This window comes from Montipora foliosa, chromosome 3 (assembly GCF_036669935.1).
Source record: "Montipora foliosa isolate CH-2021 chromosome 3, ASM3666993v2, whole genome shotgun sequence".
In the NCBI taxonomy this organism is placed as follows: domain Eukaryota; kingdom Metazoa; phylum Cnidaria; class Anthozoa; order Scleractinia; family Acroporidae; genus Montipora; species Montipora foliosa.
This window is the reverse complement of record NC_090871.1, coordinates 48,296,675-48,316,674: the sequence shown is the minus strand read 5'-3', so window position 1 is coordinate 48,316,674 and position 20,000 is coordinate 48,296,675. Positions and strand designations below refer to the sequence as shown.

Here is a 20,000-nt window from a genome sequence, read left to right as displayed (position 1 = left end):
TTCTGTGATTGCGCAAGTTTAACCTGTGCTTTTCATGTCCACCTTGAGCATATACTTGATATAAAAATTAATACATGGATGACTTTTTTTGTGAAGTAAGCAAACTGTTCTCTGTCTTTGTTAATGTTTCTGCTGGCTGCAGCCAGCAACGTTTTGCCAAATTTTCATTGCATTTCATGACTGTCTTATTTTAGGGACTCAGATTCAGCTGCCTACATAGGTTTCATATAGGTTTCTCTGTTTTTACATGTACCTTTAACACAGCAAACCTTGTATATCAATAGTTATTGATATATTTACAGCGGTCAAACAACTTCCTGAAATATGTCTGCGTTCCCACTGCTAAACCTTTGGCTTTGTGTGCATCTATGGAGATGAGCCCAGTGACAGAATAATTTTATTGTTTAGAAAGTCCATTTATGTTCTGATGGCTTTTATTAACTTTCTCGCACAGTGAACAACTGTTTCCTTTCATGCTGTTTTTTTCTTTAGTGCAAATATAATGTTTCTTTATTTTTTCCAGCCATCATTGTCTGGAAGTCTAATGCGCTCTCAGAACCAAACTATAACTTTATGTTGGGCCTTGTGGCTTCCGTTTGATGGTGGTGGTAATGATGAGAGAGAGACCATTGTGGAACTGAATGGTGGCTCTCAAGGATTTCCTAATCACAGGCTGGTATACACCGAGAACGTGCCTCAGCAAAGTGACGAAAAGGTTTGCTATAGATCTGTTTGCTTCCTATGTTTAAAAGACCTTTTTCCTTGAGTTCAAGTGCAGTCTCAAGGTTATTTAGCCAAGCACGAGGAATCAGAGCAAATCAAATCAAATGTTGGTTTTTGAGGAGAGAGGAAAACCAGAGTATCAGGAGGGAAAAACCTCTCAGAGCAGGGTTGTATGGCGTTGAATCTGGATATCGACCCTGGGACGCACTGGTGGAAGGCAAGTGCTCTCACCACTGTGCCAGCCCTGCTTCACCATATTTCAAACCTGGTCATTTTGTGTGGTTCAGCTACCCACGAAATAAATTATGACACATTTCCTAGAGGAAGCATCATTGTAGTCCACACATATGTAGAGCGGTATAGTACAAGACTTACTAACCAACTGCCTCACCTAACTTTGTGTAGTGTCATCAAATAAATTTCTGATTTGTGAAAACTAGGTGCACATGGAATAAATGCATATTGATGAGTTTTCATCGCAAAATGCCTGCAAATTTGTCTTTGGTACTGAGGATGTAAAAGAACACAAATTTATGTAGTATTTCTAACAGGGAAATTATTATTAGAAGGTAATGCGGCCCAGTGGATAGTGCGTTTGTCTTGAGATCCAGAGACCACTCTTTGAATCTGATCCTGGTAGTCCCTGGTTCAACTTCTCGGCTGCACTTGTAGATAGCCATTTGGTAACTTGCCTCTGGCCAGTTGGGACTCTAATTTTAAACCAGCTGTTGTTGTTTCATTGATTTCGTTTCATCAGTTATTAAAGTATAATAAAATTTGTTGTATTATTTTGTGTGTGCAGCGTGTGGAATTCTTATCACTCAGTGTGGAACATAATACAGTGTATATACAATAAAAAGTTATTCAAGTTGCAAATAAATGTGACACAATATTTAACAATTATTTGCCGAAGGCGAAGTGATTATTGGTGAATATTCGTCTCTGTGAATATTCACTGATAATCACTGAGCCTGAGGTGAATAATTGTTTTAGTATAAATACACAGGTGATTATTTCAAAAAAGAGAAAAAAAAAACATTTCAACGTGAAATCATCTTCACTTACAGTGGCAAAACGACTACTGGCAGCCATTTTGTCCGTCAAGGTGATTATCGGCTGATAATCCGAGATTTTGTATAATCACCTGTGTATTTATACTAAAAGACAATATAAGACAATAAAAGCAAAGCAAAAACAATAACAATAGCAGCAACAAAATAATGTAAAATAAATACATGTACTGTAAGCACTCTAAAAAGTCACATGAAGTGACTTAGACTAAAACACATGCTTCATGTGAAACATGGCTCCCTTTGTGACCTTTACATGTAACCTTTTGTTTACAAGCATGAATATCTGAAAGGATAATGTTGTCAGTTGTTAAGTAAATATCTACTACTGTAACAACATTTTCTGGTATTTTGGTCCTGTGTATATTTTAAATTTGATACAGTCAGGTTTGAAAGTTTTGGGTGCATCTTATAGCTGAGAAATTGCGGTATTTTTCTTCATTGCACTTGTGGTTTATATTAGTCTTATTCTCAATGACAGGTGTCTTGTACTTAGGGATCTCTGTTGCTTTTTCTTTTCTAGAGGAGCAAGTCAAGTGGGACACTCAAGTTTATCTTCACTCACCAACGCAGAAGAACAAGCAGCTCAAGATCCTCTACTCATGGGTCCCAGATGATGATGCCATCCTCTGGCTTGTCCTCTCCTGGTCCATTAGATCCAAAGGGAGGAATGTTCAGCTCTCCCGACAGCCAGTCAGTAATGCCACTCACACCAGGAGTGGCAAGCAGGCCACCGCTTCCCCCAGGAAACAGGTAATGATAATTTATTATTGGCAAAAATAACTATTTTCCTTGCATAAAATTGCAAGTAGTGACACAACTTTGCAGTTTCCCGCAAGCCTAAAAGATTAAAATGTTTGAGTTTTCTTTGGAAGAGATTGTGGTTGTTTCCTCGACTGCATTGATCAACAGTGTTTCACACTTATTGGGTCCTTTCAAATTAATCTGCAGTTCCAATAAGTGGTATTATACACTGCAACAACTGCAGAAAGCAGCTATATGTGACTTTTATATTTATCCTCCATCAATGAAACAAGACTGCAATATAGACACAAGTACATTTCGTTTTAATCACTGGTTTCAAAACAGAGTTGGTATAAAATCATTTCAAATAAGTAGAATGATACATTGTACTTGCCTAATGCCTTCTAGTTGCACCACATGTTTGATGCATATAGAAATACTATACATAATATACAGTACCACAACTATTCAAAACTCACTCACATGTTAAAAGAATTATTACAAGTTTGGCATTAAAAAATCAGCTACTGTAGACAACTGTGAACCGTTGACAAAGGGGTGACCGAGCCAAAGTGTCTTTGTAGTCTAAAAAATGCTGTTCAGTACCAAAATCCAACAGGAAAAGCCAAGATTTGCATAAATTCTTTGCATGGATCTTTAAAAAAGGTTCTACTAGTTTGCTCGCAGCAATGAAAGTTGGAAACTGTTTGTGGCCAATGGATTGTCACAAATTGGTTCCAATCAATGATTGCAGAGTACTACCAGAGATTTGCATGAGTTCATTCATGCAGCATAAATATGTGCATATTTTATCATTCATACTAATTTTACTCTTCCAAACCTAATACTACTGGTAGTTATTTGTTCTTGTAAGACATTACTGATTATGAGTTTTTGCAAGACATTTGTCCTTACAAATATTCTATCGTGTGAAATAAAATGAAGTGGTATTCGATCCTCATTGCATCTTTAAAAACACTTAACGCTACATTGAGCTCTTGTTTACTTTACCCTTCAAACTATGTATTGTTAGTCCTCTGACTTTCTTTTTCCACTGTCACCTACACAACTGCTGCTTGTGCCTTCCACCACTTGGCACCAACTAAATTTTACAATACTATGAATAATGATAAAACAGTTCGATGTTATCAACTAAAACCAGGGCAATAATTTATTTCTGTAGCCAGTCATGACAAAGGCAAAATTAACATCCAGAAAATGGTCTTGTCTAATTCTCTGATACACAACATCAAATTCTGCTTAAGGGATGTCTGAATCTTTTGAATGTGTAACATGATAAAGGATTTTTGGCACTTTCTATTTTTTTAAATGTTTTCCTGTTGAATGTGTTCATCTTTTAAAGAGCATGTTGGTTATTGTCAATAGCTCTTCTCTAAAAACCCACGGCCCTCAGATTTGTTGCAAAAGTCCACGATTCATTACTTGTGACTTACAGTAGATAAATGCAAACAAATATTTTCCTTTGTACTGTTAAAGGGTGAAATGATGAAACAGTGGCACTACATAACAATCAAAATGCTCGCAATTGTTGAAGTCTGATATGTTTTTTTTTTCAAATGTTGTTGTATGGAAGGACTCATGCATCAATTGTCACTTCATTTGTGGAGTTGGATACGATTGTTCCAAAAAACTTAGTCATCACCACCATCCTCATTATCACTGTAATCTTCATAACTATCTTCTTCTTCTTCTTCTTCCTGTTCTGCTGCTGCTGCTGCTGCTGCTCCTTCTCCTTCCCATAAGGAAGGACTCCTGGCTCCAGTGAAATTCCACGAATGGTCCTGGAATTGGATACGGTTGTCCCTGAAGACTCCTAGCCCCTTCTTGTTGCATTCATAGCCAAATATCATATCCTCACATACTTTAAGTTCAGGTCGAAAGAACACCTCTTTTTCTTTGAGCACTTTCAGGTTTAGAAAGACGGCTACATGTGGTGGTTTGCAAACAAATGGATCCTTTGTCTTGCGCCCTGGTGGAGTCGCTCTCGGACTCATAGCTGCAATCTCTCCATCCTTGACAATTCTTTCAAGGCGCTCAAATACCACTCCAAATTGTCGGCGCCTAAAACTTTTGTAATCTCCAGCTTTCTTCAGGTTCTTTGCAGGAGGATTCTGTGTAGGGTGGTATTCATAAAAACATTCAAGGCTGTCATCAATCATCCAAATGAATTCCAGTTTAAGTTTCAAAGCAATCTTTTGGATCCACAGTCTGGCATAACCGGCTCCTTTCTCGTCATTTGGGAGGCTTATGATTGGGAATTTGTGCCCACAACACTCAACATACTCTTTAAACTCAGAAGGTCTCACCACGAGAATACGAATGGTCGACTCTTTTGTTACAATTTTATCTTCTGGCCAATCCAACAATGCAATCTTTGCTCTGCGATAAGAGGGCGTAAAGATCCATCTCATGTCTTTTCTGTCTTGGTTTATGTGTGTAATGTATTTATTGCCGCTCTTGGTATTAAACCATTCCTTTGAGTCACTTGGCAAATACATGTTCAACATGTACTCACAGTCAAGGTAAAAGTTATAGCTGGAGGAAGTGATATACTGATCATCTTTCAAAGAAAAAGCCTTCAACTTTTCGTTACCTTGGTTAAGAGATCGTTTGTCTCCGTCTCTGCTGTTTGTTTGGCTTGTCGTGTTATTACTCGCAAACTTTTTCTTCATGTCGCTATTCATGTCCTCTGCAAATTCTGGAATATTGTTGTAGATCTTTTCAAGATCAACCCTCTTTGATCGGTCGGACGTTTGCCACTTCTCCCGGACAGGAAAAATCTTATTAACTTCAACCGCACTAAACGAGACTGGAGTAGCATGATCCCAAGGATGATTTTCAAGCCATTCTCCCTGCTCGTTTTCTTTAAGCCATTCTCCCTTCTCGTTTTCTTTACTTTCAGAAAACAATCTTTTTGGTTTTGATTTGGTGGCATTGTTTTTGGTACTTTTACCTTTTTGCTCAGGCGTTTGTTGGGAAGTTCCTGGTTTTGCGTTTTCCTCTTCGTTGTTGTCGTTATCTTTTATCGTTAAGTCCTCAATTTTGAGGACGTCTGCTTCCCCAGTGTTTTTCTTACCTTGGTTTCCTCCACTCATTGTCGTTCAATCAGTTCACTTTCAAGAGCAGCTGTGATTTGAAGTGATCGAGCGCTATTTCCTCCACCCTGCGAGCAGAGCCTCCTTTTGTATTTTTCTTTACTGAGGAGGAGGAGAAAAGTAGGCTCTGCCTGAATCGCGTCAACTCTTTGAAGCCGCCGCAGCCCGAACTTCTGGACTAGTCAATCTTGTTTTCTCTCGTCAAACTGGTTTTTCCAGTGTGAGCGTCCATTTAGTGACAAAACCGATTGTTATAATTGAGCCCGCTGGCATGAAAAACCAAGATGGCGGCGAGATCTGGCATATTAGGCTTGGGTTCGAGACTGTATCCTGGCAACATGCAGCGCATATTCAAAAAAGATCTTACTCGATTCATGCAGAGCCTTTCTGGAGAACGCCAAAATCGAGCAAGCAAAAGAAAGGCTCTGCTAGCAGGGTGTACATGTATTTCCTCGTGGATCCACAGCCCTTTTGACAATAATTTGGTTTTATCAACGGAGTTGATAATGTAAATTGGCCACTGTACAGAGATTCTAAAAGCTGGACGTTTTGAGCGTTAGCCCTTCGTCGAGCGTTAGCCCTTCGCTCTGACGAAGCGCTAATGCTCGAAACGTCCAGCTTTTAGAATCTCTGTACGGTGGCCAATTTACATTATCAACTCTGTTGATAAAACCAAATTTTTGTATACTACTTCCCCACGGACACAGCACCACAGTTTCTTTAGAAACTACCCCCTTCATCCTTTTGACAATATTATAACGAAGTTCATGATCAATAATAGGACAGACGCACAATGGATCGTTTTCACGTGACGTCATCATTTTCTAAAATCCAAAACTAAAGAGCCATGAAAGTTTTTATCCTCATCAGGCATAAGAGGTGATAAATTTATATCCATTTGCAATTTTAAAGCTCAATAGCGTGCTTCGTTGCGTGACACGAGGAGATGATCAAGTTTATTGAGAAATATATATTTATCTCATGATTTTGAGCCTTTTTAGAAGTTAAAGCATTAGAAAAAGTGCTTACATGTAGGTAAATAGCTGTCTGTTCAGTACAGATGATCACTCGCCTAGATAGCCAAAGTAAGTAACAGATATTGACACTATATTCAGGCCGCCATATTGGTGCACCACAGATGTACACCAACATGGCGTTTTCATACTAGGCTCTGTAAATTTTTGCGAAACATTTCGACGACTATCTGAAGTTTGGGGAAACGCACAGGCCTAAAACTTTGAGAAGTTTCTTCTTCATTTATCTTCTACAACATCACGAATTCTTGACTTTTTCCACTGGATGGTTTTCGATTTATTTTTTTATTGCGTGACAGTGGAACGATCTAAATTCAAACCGTTGTAACACAACACCTCCAAATGCTGCAAGGCGGGAGTCACGTTTCACGTAAACAAACGCCGTCGTTATGTCATAGTACATGTGGCAAACATGCCACGTTTAACGCACTGAACATTCGCATAAAGATTAAAAGAATAATAACTACTCACATTGTGAACTTGGGCCACCTGTGGACGAGGTTGCCACACAAAGTTAACACTCTTTAAAGGCTTCGTCACAGGTTCCTCTCCCACGAGTGTCTGCTCAAAAGAGCCAGAATTTATGTAGACCAATTATTACAATGGACTTCCAGATTCTGGAAGTGCTCTTGAGACCCTGAGAAATTTTGTGTACAGTCACTGCAAGAAGATGGATTATATGGGGTGCCAAATGTAAAAATATTATTTATAATTCCCTATTAGTAAATACTTTTCCCCTATATTTTGCGTTACTAATCAAATGTCACAAAAGTTGCCCTGTCCTAATTGACAAACGACTTAACTCACCGCCAAATGGTTTAATCAAATGTCAAATGGTTTAAGAGAGGGCAATGCAATGACAAATGGACAAGACAAGACTGAAATGGTTTAGTAAAACAACGAACAGTTCAAGTAATCGACGGACGACTTAACTCACTGGCAAATGGTTTAAGAGATGGGCAAGCGATTCAGTGCAAGGTCAAATGGACAAGTCAAGACTGAAATGATTTAGTCGATGGGGTTCTGACGTAAATATCAGTCATCAGCCCGATTAAACTTGGCACCAACCTGACAGGCTTTTTGTTTTCTAGGTGAAATTGTTTTCTTCCTTCTTTTTGGATGAAGTATTCTTTTTGTTTCAAGAGCAGGGCTAACTGTAACTAAGGGCTAAATGTAACTGATTAATGATGTCCACAGCATGAAGATAAACAAGATAAGGTTTTATGTCCCACTTCAGAGTTGTCTTCTCAATAGCTTTACTCTTTTTTTGTACGTGAAATGGAAACTGTGTCAAGGTGAGGTTTTGTAAAGAACGTAGTCTCCTTTGCAGCCGTCTTTTGGGATGTCACACAACTTGCTTTGCGTGACATCCTGACCATTGACCACATGACTGACTAAAAAGAAGGTTCCTTATTAAGGTAATTCCCTTGAAAATGGCATACTATCCAGATTTTTGTCAAACTTGGCACAACTGATAATATTTCATACACAGGACACTAAAAAAGGTATGGTGTCAGCGTGCTTGTTTTCGCGCTGCATGCTTTTCATTCTAAGTACAACAAGAAAAGCAAGGTGACACAAACTCCAACCGGGTTGGTGTTTGAAACGACCGACATTCAAATAGGTAGGTCTGAGATCCACTGATAGCACGCGAATTTCGATGTTCAACTGACAGCCCATAATATCCCAAGCCCACATTTGGAAATCACATCTTGGACCCAGTCTTCATGCAATAAATTGCTTCGATTCAACGTAAAGTTGTTAAGACATCGTTATGTTGAAATCGTTTGGCTATTTTTGCATGTTTCCCGTGTTGACACACTCGCCAAATACATTAAAACTTTCACTGTGTTATGTCCAGCTACAGGAATGTAATTTACAAGGAAGTTGGGGTCAATTGCTTTTGTGATAAAGTTAGGCGCCCGTTCGGGCTCCTTGTACAAAACTTTGGTCGCCCACGCTCGCAACCAGGGCGCCCGTTAGGCAGCAGCCTTGCCACTGTTGGAGGCGTCCGTCTTTAAGAAATAGGTTTAGCTGGATTGGGGAGTCGCAGAATAGGCTCACTTGTTAGGTAAGACTTGATTGTTTGGTAGGCTTTCTCTTGTGCTTCACCCCAGTCAACTTTATTGGGTTGGCCTTTCCGTGTGAGATCAGATAAGGGCACTGTGATCGCTGCAAAGTTGGCGATGAAATCTCTGTAGTATCCTGCTAGACCCATAAGTGATCGCACCTGTTTCTTTGTGCTAGGCCTTGGGGCATCTTAATTTTCTCCACGTTAAGCCGATGTAGACCAATAATTCCTTGCTCCAGTCGATGGCCTAGGAAACTCCACACTGTTTACTCCGAATAGGCACTTAGTAGGTCTAATAGTGAACCCCGCTTGTACAAGGCGCGAAAGTAGCTCTCTTAGGGCTCTAATATGTTCTTCCCACGTATGGGTGTGAACCAATATGTCATCTCAGTAGAAATCAACATCAAGTAGATCTTCTAGCAACTTTTTCATTGCACTCTTCAGTGTTGCTGCTGAGTTGATCATTCCAAATGGCATCTTCAAGAACTCTTACAACCCGTCAGGTGTTATGAACGCTGTTTTCTGTATGTCCTCTGGTATTGTTATCTGCCAATATCCCTTGCTAAGGTCAATTTTTGAGTAGAACTTGTCTCTGCTAAGCTTCTGAAACAAATGTTCAGCAGTTGGCATAGGCTCGGGATCAAATATGGTTAGTTTATTTAATTTCCGATAATCAGCGCACACTGTTTGTGTTGTCTTCTTTCTTCACTACTGCCACAGGTGACGCATACGGAGAACTGGACTCTCCAATAACTCCCATTTTATGTCGGCAATATCTCTTCTCAGTGATTCTCTGATGCTGTAAGGTACTGGGTAAGGTCTTGATCTAACCGGCTCGTCTGAAATGAGTTTAATATGATGCTGAACGAGGTCTGTGGCACCTGGTGCTTCAGTAAACAAATTCGTGAACTGTTTAGCCAGATTCATAAATTGATTCCGTCAGTCATCCGTCAGATTTGGTCTGGTTTTAAGATCCTTGATCGATTCCTTGGCCACATATCCACCAAGCTCTAGAAAATCAATGTTTTCGCCCTCTGCTTCATCAGCTTTAGCTGCACAGTTGACAGCATCGTATATACACGTAGCACCTACTCCACCAGCCACTGCTCCTTCAGCTGTAGTCTCCTCTCGCTCAAAGTACTTTTTAAGTAGGTTCGCATGGTAAACTTTCTCCTTGCCTTTTACTTTCACTTTGTAGTCATTGAGACCTGCTACAGAACTAACTTCAAAGGGACCCTTCCACTGCATAAGTAGCTTGTTATGGTCGGTAGGTAGCAGCACAAGCACTTTCTCACCTGACTCGAACTTCCTAACTTTAGACTTGCGGTCGAAAGAGTGCTTTCCTTTCTGCTGTGCTTTCTCCAGTTCACTATGAGCGAGTTTAAAGGTATCTTTTAATTTCTCTCGTAACTCGAAAACGTACTGGTAACTGTTCTTTACCTCAGGCCCCTCAACTTTCGTCTACAGCTGTTTGAGTATAGCCATTGGTCCTCTGACAGCTCTTCCATATAACAGCTCAAACCGTGAAAAACCAGTGGACTCTTGGGGAACTTCCTGATAAGCAAACAACAGCGGGTTTATGTAGCAATGCCACTGTCTTGGCTGCTCACTACACAGTCTCTTCAGCATAGACTTCATTGTTCCGTTGAACTTCTCCGTCAAACTGTTACACATCGGTTGGTAGGGTGTTGTTGTAAGCTGTTTAATACTTAGTAGTCGCGTGACTTCTCTCATGCAGTCAGAAACAAACTGCGTACCCAGATCACTCAGGATCTCCTCGGGTACTCCTAGACGGCTGAAGATATCTACCAATGCCTGTGCTACAGTCTCTGTGTCAATGTTGTTTAGTGGCACAGCCTCAGGGTAGCGAGTCGAAAAATCTACCAGTGTCATTATACATTGTATATCTGTATCCTTCTTCACTCGGGGGACTGATAGGAGCAACAAGATCCATTGCTACTCTCTTAAAAGGACTATAAACTGTTCTGGGCTCTCATCAACTTCCAGCTTTGATGCTCTAAATTTCCGGCGATAAACATCCTCCGTAAGGTCATATCTCCTCATCAAAGCTAGCTTTACTCGGTCATAATCTTGGGCTGCTTCCTCGGATAACCGCGAATAAACTTCTAGCGCACGTCCAGACAAAAGAGGACTAAGTTTCGAAGCCCATCCTGTCTTCTCCCATTTAGCTGTCGCTGCAAATGTTTTAAATCTTTGAAGGTAAGCATCAAGGTCATCTTTGCCATCAATAAAAGTGGGTTTTGGTGCTTTAGCCCTGTCCTCTCTGTCTGCAGGACGCCCGTCAGCACTCGCCGCCGCCAAACATGCAATTTTCAACTCGTGCTCTCTTTTTTCCGCTTCAATAGCCTCTTTCTGTTTCAACAGCTTGGCTTCCATCTCCAATTTTCTTCTACGCCTTTCCTCCTTCTCTTCCTCTTCCTTTCTTTTATCCTCCTGAAGCATTCGACGCCTCTCTTCCTTTTCTTCTTCTAATTGCCTCCTTTTTTCTACCCTTTCTTCTTGTTCCCTTGTTTGTTCTTTTTCAAATTGCCTACGTTTGTCTTCTTCTTCCTCTTCCCTTCTTCTTTCTTCTTCTAACTTTTGTTGCTTTTCTACAAACTCGAGCAGCTTTTCTCCTTCCAATCCGAATTCTTTCCCTATCTGCAAAAGCTTTTCCATTTCCACAGTGGTAGTTTACAGCAAACACACAATATACTCCCTTGTAACAGTTCGTCTTACTTTCGCTGTAACTCCTTCTTCTTGAAATGTCCTTTCCTGGTTACTCTAGTGGGCAAACAGTGAATTCCTCTCCCGGACAGGCCCCCAATGTTAATGAGTTCGAATGTTTTTAAGGACAGGTAGCTTGCAAACTAAACTGAACGCAGGGTTGTCGGAACAACAACAAGAAGATTTCCAAAATGAACGTAGTTTCCACGAAGAAAAACTCTAAACAGCACGTACTTGATAAACTTACACAGCGTCCGCCATCTTGAATAAACACTGTGTCTGTCACACTTCACCAAACACGGCTAACGCCAACTCTCTTCGCTTGTGAAAACTAAAATATAGTTTTTCCAAAATATTCTTGTAAAATATTATTTCTCGCTAAGCATTGTGTGTGTAACGCAACAGTAACATGACACATGTATGGTACACCGAAGCATACTTTACAAACACTACATCTCTTCTTTTTCCCGGTAAATAAAACTCAACAATGAAATAGCTATGACAATCTTTTTGGAGTAACAAAATCCTGAGCAAAACTAAACGTCAGCACGAAAATCCAAACATGCAAATGTTCTCAAGTTCAAGTGAAAATGTAAAATGTTCAAGCCTTGTGGTGAAACAATAAAATAATCTCAGGAATAAACAGTCATGTCATAACAAAATCTGTAAACTTTTCTGGCAACTTCTTAACCCGGGATGGTCTTAACGATACATGGCACTTGGCCGTTTCTTGTTCTGTCACTGATTCTGTTTTTTTGCAATGTTGTCAGGTAGCGGGTGTCACGTAAGTATTATTTTTTTTGTCACCACTCTTCTTGTTCGTTAGTGTGAGTGTTAACTACCTATTGTACGATTCCCCAGTGTATTATGTATTATCTGATTTAGTGTTATAGAACTTCTTTTAAGTGTTGTAATGTAGTCATCTTAAAAAACATGTTTTGTCGTAATTTGAATAAATTAGTTTAACTATACAGTATATAGATGTAAAAAAGTTGTGGGCGTTGGTTGGTTGTTGAAGTGGCGCAAGGTTTGTTGACAAGAGGGAAGGCCAATTTTTAGAAGAAAGTGGAGGGCAGAAATGCTCAAACAGTCAATGCTGAAAGTCTTTTGCAGACCCCAACTGTACATCAAGACAAAACCCCTTTGTCTACGGTGGAGGAGCAAGCGAGGAGAATATTACTGTACGACTCTTTAGTGAAAAGGAAAACGGAAAAGCTGAGCGCTGTAGTTGACAAAAGAGGAACAGGTAAAGTAAAGTCCGAGAAAGATAGAAGGCTCCGGAGAGCAGAAGCAGAAGCGGACCGAGAAGCAGTTAGTTTAAACCTGCATTGCTGGCTGAGGTTTGTTGGTTTGTGGGTTAGTCGGATTGTTTGTTTGTTGGTTGGTTGCTTTTTGGAGTGAAAGCGAAGAACTGAAATGTACAATATTGTAAATATTCAAAGCAAAGTACCGGTATTTATTTAGTGTTGTCTTTTAAATATATATAAAGCACTAAGAAAATCTAAGTGAGGTTAGTTAATTTAGAGATAGTCGCTGTAGTAACTGTTATACTTGTTGTTACGCATTTTCTTAAAATTTATGCTGTTGCGGGTTTGTGGGAAGGGGTGTGAAGTGCGTTGTCTCACCCTTAGTTTTCTCCCGTTCTCTCCTTGCAATCTTGCAAGACCCAGGGGATCGAGAACCGTCACTTAACAGAGGTCTTCTCGTCCTGCTTCTTCACATGGGTATTGTTCTGCTTCAGTTGAACACCATCGGGTGATTCATTAACAACACTGTTGCCCGTTTTGGTAACAACTTCAATTGTTGGGTTCAGGTGCAAATGGTATAGACAACTTGTTCTGTCGTTCTTGTTTTACGAGCACTTTGTCACCGGGACTGAGGTCCGATTCTTTAGCGTTTCTCTTCTTGTCCACATACACCTTTGCTGTTGCTTTCATTCCACTGTCTCTGTCTTGCACCTCGCTTGCTATCACTTCCTCCCAAACAACAGTTCAGCTGGGCTCACACGTGTAGTGGTATGAGGAGTCAACCTATATGCGACCAGGTATTTGCGCACTTCATCCTTCCAATCTTTTCCTTTGGCTTGTGCAATTCTCATCCTTTTCAAAAGAGATCTGTTTTGTCTTTCGACCTCCCCATTCAGTTGGGGCCATAAAGGGGTGGTCTTCCAGTGTTCTACACCACAATCTTCCAGGTATCTCTCAAACACATCTAAACAGAACTGTTGTCCATTATAGCTGGTCACTGACAATGGCAAACCATGGATGTTGTGGACTGCTTTATCCCAATCTCATAAAATCTGCTGAAGTAATCGACTACTACTAGAACAGAGTCTCCGGACTGTAGTAGACCTAACAAATCGACGGCTAGGTCTTGCCATGGGCCTCTTGGTAAAAGGGTTGATTTAATCAGCTCTGGGTTGACTGGGCAGCTTACCAGCTGGCAGCCATGACAGGTTTTGCAAAACCTCTCAGCTTGTCTGTCAATTCCAGGCCACCCTACCTTTGACCGCAATCTCTGCTTCATATTGACGATTCTGGCGAGAACCAGTACCCGAGTTCTCAACTTGCTTGGTGTCACGGTTCGGTTGCCTCTAAGGACTAACTTCCCCATAACACACGGCTCGCTTCTTATGGTAAATGCTGCTTCAGCTTGTCTTCTTTTCAGCTTCCTTCATCTATGCATGCTTATAGCTCGATGAACTCTTCATCTTCAGCTGAGACTTCCTGGATCTCACATGTTGTCATAGCTTTAGGAGTGGCAGTAACTGCTACAAACTTGACGAAGTCATCTGAAATTTCGCGTGCTGATGAGGTTTTTTGGGGTCCTGCAGTTTGAGACAAACGGCATAATGGATCGGCGATGTACTGTCCTCCAGGCAAGTACTTTACTTTGAACTTGTAAGGTTGCAATCGCAGAATCCACTGCTCAATCCGTGCACATGGCTTTGATCTACTAGAGTAAATCGTCTCGGGGGGTTTGTCGTCTGTGTACAGTTCGAATTCAGTTCCATACAGGTACACATGAAAACTCTCACACGCCCAAACGATTGCTAGGGCTTCTTTCTCTGTCTCTGAATAGCGCTTTGCGACATCACGTAGGCTCTTACTCACATAACTGATGATTCTCTTCACCCCATGCTGTTCTTGAATGAGGTCTGCCCCTAGACCTACCGGACTTGCATTTGTTATTATTAGCGTTTTGGGGCATCTTTGTCGAAATATCCAAGAATTTCAGCACTTGACAACCTTTTCTAAAGCTTAGTGAATGCCTTTCTCCGCTCATCTCCAAATTCGGAACGGACACCTTTCTAAGTTAATCTGCATGACGGTTGTGCAACTGTGGCAAAGTCTGGGACGAATCGAGCATTTTAGTTTCCTAGTCCCAAGAAACTTCTGACCTCCGAGGCATTTTGTGGCTCTCTTGCATCGACGATAGCTCACACGTTGTCTTCGGCTGGCCCGATGCCTTTATCGGTTAGCACAAGTCCCATGAACATCAACTGGGTCATGCAAAAATTGCATTTCTCAGCATTCAATGTCAGATTCTTCTCTTTCGATCTCTCTAGGACATCCTCTTGTTATGTTCTTCAGTATTCCTGCCGTGAACTATAATGTCGTCTGAGTTGTTGGCCACGCCCTCACAACCTTGCAATGTTTGCTGAATGACATGTTTTTACACCTCCGGGGCTGAGTTAATTCCAAATATGAGGCTTTTGTACCGATACAATCCACAATGAGTCGTGAACGTTGTGATACTCCGGGAGTCAGGGTGAAGTTCCAACTGATGATAACCCCATTTCAAGTCAAGTTTGCTAAACACCGTGCTTTGGTTGAGGTTTTGGAGTACTTCATCTACTGTGGGTATTGGGTAACGTTCCCTGATGATGGCCTCATTTGCCCTGCTCGTGTCTACACACAAGCGTATTTCATCATTTTGTTTTGGCACTCCCACAACTGGACTAACCCGAGGACTCGGACCTTCTACAGGTTCTATTATATCCATGACAACAAGCTCTTCAATCTTCTTCTCGACTTGCTCTCGGAGACAAAATGTTGAGCGCCTGACTGGCTGTGCCACAGCAGGTACTTCTGGATCCTCATGCAACTTTACTTGGTAAAAGTAAAGTAAAGTCTCTGCTTACGAGCCAGAAGGCTCATCATCAGGCCAGCACTTATCTCCGGTTTCATTAGCATGAAGGAGTAGGAGGACTAGGACTAGGAGTATTTCTACTCCCCCCTGGATGGGATGCTAGTCCATCGCAGGGTTACCCCCAGCATTTTGCGGGTACACATTTATACACCTGGGTGGAGAGAGGCACCGCGAGAGTAAAGTGTCTTGCCCAAGAACACAACACAATCCTCAGCCAGGACCCGAACCCAGACCACTTGATCCGTAGTCGAGCACTCTAACCATGAGGCCACCGTGCCTTTCCCTTTCCCAACTTTACTTGGTAGCCTGTCAATTTTCCTACACGTTCAAAGATTCCCTTGTAGTCATGTAAGATCTCTTCTTTAGACTTCACTGAATACACTGGGACACCAAACTGTAACACACCCAACTGTACAGCGGTTTCTCTTCCTAACAGTGCTTCTCCTTTGCCATCAAGGACAAAAAAATTCAGCTTTGACTTCAGTTTCACCTATTTTCGTTAGTGCTGAGTACCATAAGTGTAAAGCTTCTTGTTATTCTTCTTAGACATACACTCAATCTTTTCTTGCTTCAGCTTTGACCACAAGTCTTTGTCTATAACATTTGTGCTCGCTCCAGAGTCTACCACCATTCAACTCTAATGCCACCAATAAACAGTTCAAAATTATTCAGGTTGTGACGCTGATTTCACAATGAATGCGTACTCATCCTTCTCCTCATCTACATCTTGCATGTACCTGACTTTCTTCTTTGTATCTCTTAACTTCCCACCAGGTCTGGGCTTGGCAGGTTTCGGTGATTTCATTTTACATCACTGGGGAAAGTGGTTAGCACCTCCACATCTATTGCAAGCCTTTCCTTTGGCAGGACAATTGGGATCACGACCAAAATATCCTACAGTCCCACACCTAACACGCTTCTTTTGATCCCTTGCTTGGTTCCTTTCTCTTCCGTTGGGCATCTCGACGTGAGTCCCCTATCAAATTCACCTTGTGTTTACCATCCTCCATGCTTGCCAACTGGGATTGAACTGCCTCATGTGTTGCTGCTGTTGTAAGTAAAAGCGCCAAGGTTAAGCTCTCTCCTTTCTCTAACAATTTTCGCTACAATGCTTGTGACGTACACCGCAGAACAACTTTATCTTATATCTGATTATCGGATTGATCACCGTAATCACAATCCTTTACCACTTGTTTTAAATTTTGTCACAAATTAAGCCACGGTTTCACAATCTTGCTGCTTTATACCATGAAAAACATGATTCTCGTATGTCGAATTTACTTTGGGAATGAAATAATCGTTCAAAGTTTTCTTGGCTTTCGAGTAATCTGCTGCTGCGCTAGTGTCAGCCAAGGTTTCGAAGATTTCCTGAACATCTTCCCTGGCCGAATGAAGGAGCAAGGCTCTTCGCTGTACTTTGTTGTGGGCCCTAAAAACTTGAATTATTAGCCCCTTACTATCCGCATACAAGCAGAGACTTTTCATCCCCCTCCCCCTTCGCCTTCCAACATTTGAAGGATCGCCATGTGGGTCGAACGGTGTGCTCAAATGACATTCTTGTTGCACTTACTTAGCACTTAGATCTCTCCGCGCCAGGAGGCGCGTAAGGCCGCAACCCTCGTCTTCCAACCCACTCTGTCTTCCGCTATGACTTTGACTTCTCTCCAGCTGTTCCACCCTTCACTCTTTCGCTCATTTTCCACAGTTCGTCTCCACGTGGTCTTTGGTCGACCTACTGCCCGTTTCCCTTCTGGTTGCCACCCTAACGCTACCCTGCAGTTGTCGGTTGCATCTTTTCTCAAGACGTGCCCGATCCAGTTCCAGCGCCTCCTGCGGATCTCATCTCTGGTCTTATTTATTCCTGTAATATGCCCTATCCTCTCGTTGCTCACTCTCTGTGGCCACCGAATTCCGAGGATTCGTCTGAGGCACACAAACTGGAATGCGTCCATCTTTTTTTACTCCACCTTTGTCATTTTCCACGCCTCGCATCCGTAGAGTAGTACTGGGCGTACTAGCGTCTTGAACAGCTTGATCTTCGTTTGGCGTCCTATGTTCCGTAACCTCCATATCTTGGTTAGGTTATAGAACGCCCTTCTTGCTTTATTTAGTCGGTTCCTAATATCTTCAGTTCCACCACTATCTTTCCTGATTCTTGTTGCATTGGCTCATTATATCACACCACAGGACTGTATTATAAACTCAACGCTAGATAGTTCACTGAATGCTCAAAACTCAACTTGCTCAAAAAGAAAAGAACATCACATGTTCTTATGACGTCATGCAAGAGCGGAAGGCACATCCCTGTCCCCAGTCGAGACACTATGTCGAGACGATTACAGATAGAAATCTAAACTTTGGCCGCTGCTAATAAACAAAGTTTTGTTATTGATCTTCTGAATTCTCCACTTCGCGTTCTGCATGGACTCTTCAAAGTTGTCCAGGATGAGTAGACATGACCCTGCCCAACGGCCAAATGCCACGTTGCTGATTTGGTTCAGATGCAAGTACAACGTCTCCCACTTTCAGATTCTTTCTGTTCTCTTTCCACTTCTTCCTCTCTGTCAGGCTAGTAAGGTACTCTTTGGTGAAACGTCTCCAGAAGAAATTTATTAGGGCTTGGGACTGTCGCCACAGCTTTGTGAAGTTAACCTCTCTATCTGTAACAACGGCATCTTCATAACTTGGATTTGCACGCAGAAGCAAAAGGTGGTTTGTAGTGAGTGCTTCAATATCTCCTGCATCAGAAGATACATGGGTGATTGGTCAACTGTTGAGAATTCTCTCTGTCTCAACCAGAGAGGTCCTCAGTGCTTCTTTAGGGACGACTCTCTCTTTCAGCACCACTTTCAGCGTTTTCGTTGTGCACTGTACAAGTCTTTCCCACGCACCACCAAAGTGTGGAGCACTTGGTGGCTGAAAGTTCCAATCAATCTCATTTGGTGCACAAAAGTTCTGTATTCTCTGCTCATCCAATTGCTTGAGACATTTCTGCAACTCATTGTTGTCTCTAACAAAATTTGTACCATTGTCACTGAACATTCTTTGAGGTCCTCCACGTTGTGCTATGAATCTTTTCAATGCCATAATGAAATGATCTGTTGAAAGATCATCCACCATCTCAAGATGGCAAGCTCTTGTACTCATGCAAACAAACAAACAGCCATAAACGTTGACCTCACTACGCTTCTCCTTAACTAGCATTGGTCCAAAAAGGTCAACTCCAGTGTTCCTGAATACCATCCGTACTTCAAGTCTACATTCAGGTAGGTTTCCCATTTTCTGCTCGAGGGTCTTCACTGTCTGGTGCTAGCAATAATTGCACTTAAACTCTGCACTATGGACAGCCTGTCGACCATGAATGATTCAATACTCTTGTCTAATTTGATTCAACAGGTACTCTGTCTGCAGATGGTAATAACAACAATGCATTTCATCAATGATTAGCTGTGCAAGCTCATGACTCGAGTCAATGATCTTGGGATGTCGTGTACGGCATGGTATGGCCTGGGCTTTCTGTAGCCTTCTACCTACAACCAAATATCCTTCTTCCAATCTCTGGTGAAGGGACTTGATTCTGCTCCATTTATGGATCTCTCGACCCTTCTCTTAGAGCTGCACCTCCTCATCAAATGATTCACCTTGTGCCCCCTTCACTAGGTAATTCTGAGCTGATCTCAGCTCTGGTACTGTAAGCGGACCATTCATACACTCTTTCTTCTTTGTTCGCGTGTTGTTTAAAAACCGTTCCACATATGCAACAACTCTTCTCATTTTTGCCAGTGATGAATATCTCTTCCAGCCCAACAAGACTTCACACTCGTGCAATACTCCAACCCAACTTGCTTTTCTTTCACTCTCTTCAACTTCTTTTTGAGGTACCTCAATCTTACCCTCTGCCCAAACATAAACTGGCATATATAGAAACTCAGGTCCACAATAATAGCGGTGACTCATGTTGAGCTGAGCTGGGCGTAATCCTCGGGTTATGTGATCTCAGGGTTGTACTCTGTCGGAACATATCTCCAGTAAACCGTGCCCGCCCCCAGTTTGGACTCCAGCTCACTCATAATTGTGGGAATCTCAGACACCAGGTTGCACATGAGCACTTTGTAATTGGAACTGGTCTGGCCAATCCAATGTAGAACTGTAGTAGAATCACTCCAGAAGGTTATCTTCTCTATCTTCATCGTCAACTCCGTTGCTAGAGTCTCAGCTGGGCGTGCTGCTAAGAGTGCTCCCATGACTTCGAGCCTGCAGGTCGACTGAGTCTTCAGGGGTGCAACTCGTCCTTTCCCAGCTACCAGTCTACATTCCACTGTGGTATCCTCAAACTCTCGCCTCAAATGTGTGCATGTACCAT

General features: G+C 41.8%; 2 protein-coding genes and 1 pseudogene across 2 annotated transcripts in view; 1 reads left to right on the top strand and 2 right to left on the bottom strand.

The window, feature by feature from the left end:
- Nucleotides 1–20,000, top strand: part of LOC137997552 (nephrocystin-4-like) — a 96,493-nt gene that overhangs the window by 12,499 nt on the left and 63,994 nt on the right. Inside the window, exons 12-13 of the mRNA XM_068843610.1 lie at nucleotides 524–715; nucleotides 2,317–2,546. Coding sequence (XP_068699711.1) covers nucleotides 524–715; nucleotides 2,317–2,546 — 422 coding nt within the window. The remainder of the gene's footprint in view (nucleotides 1–523; nucleotides 716–2,316; nucleotides 2,547–20,000) is intronic.
- On the bottom strand, nucleotides 4,190–5,653 carry LOC137994271 (uncharacterized). Its single transcript, XM_068839873.1, has one exon. The coding sequence runs from the start codon at nucleotides 5,651–5,653 to the stop codon at nucleotides 4,190–4,192; it is 1,464 nt and encodes a 487-aa protein (XP_068695974.1).
- Nucleotides 16,302–17,122, bottom strand: LOC137994270 (uncharacterized; annotated as a pseudogene).

Excerpts from the sequence above, each read along its gene's own strand:
- LOC137994271 (XM_068839873.1), bottom strand. The coding sequence starts at position 5,653 with ATGAGTGGAGGAAACCAAGGTAAGAAAAACACTGGGGAAGCAGACGTC.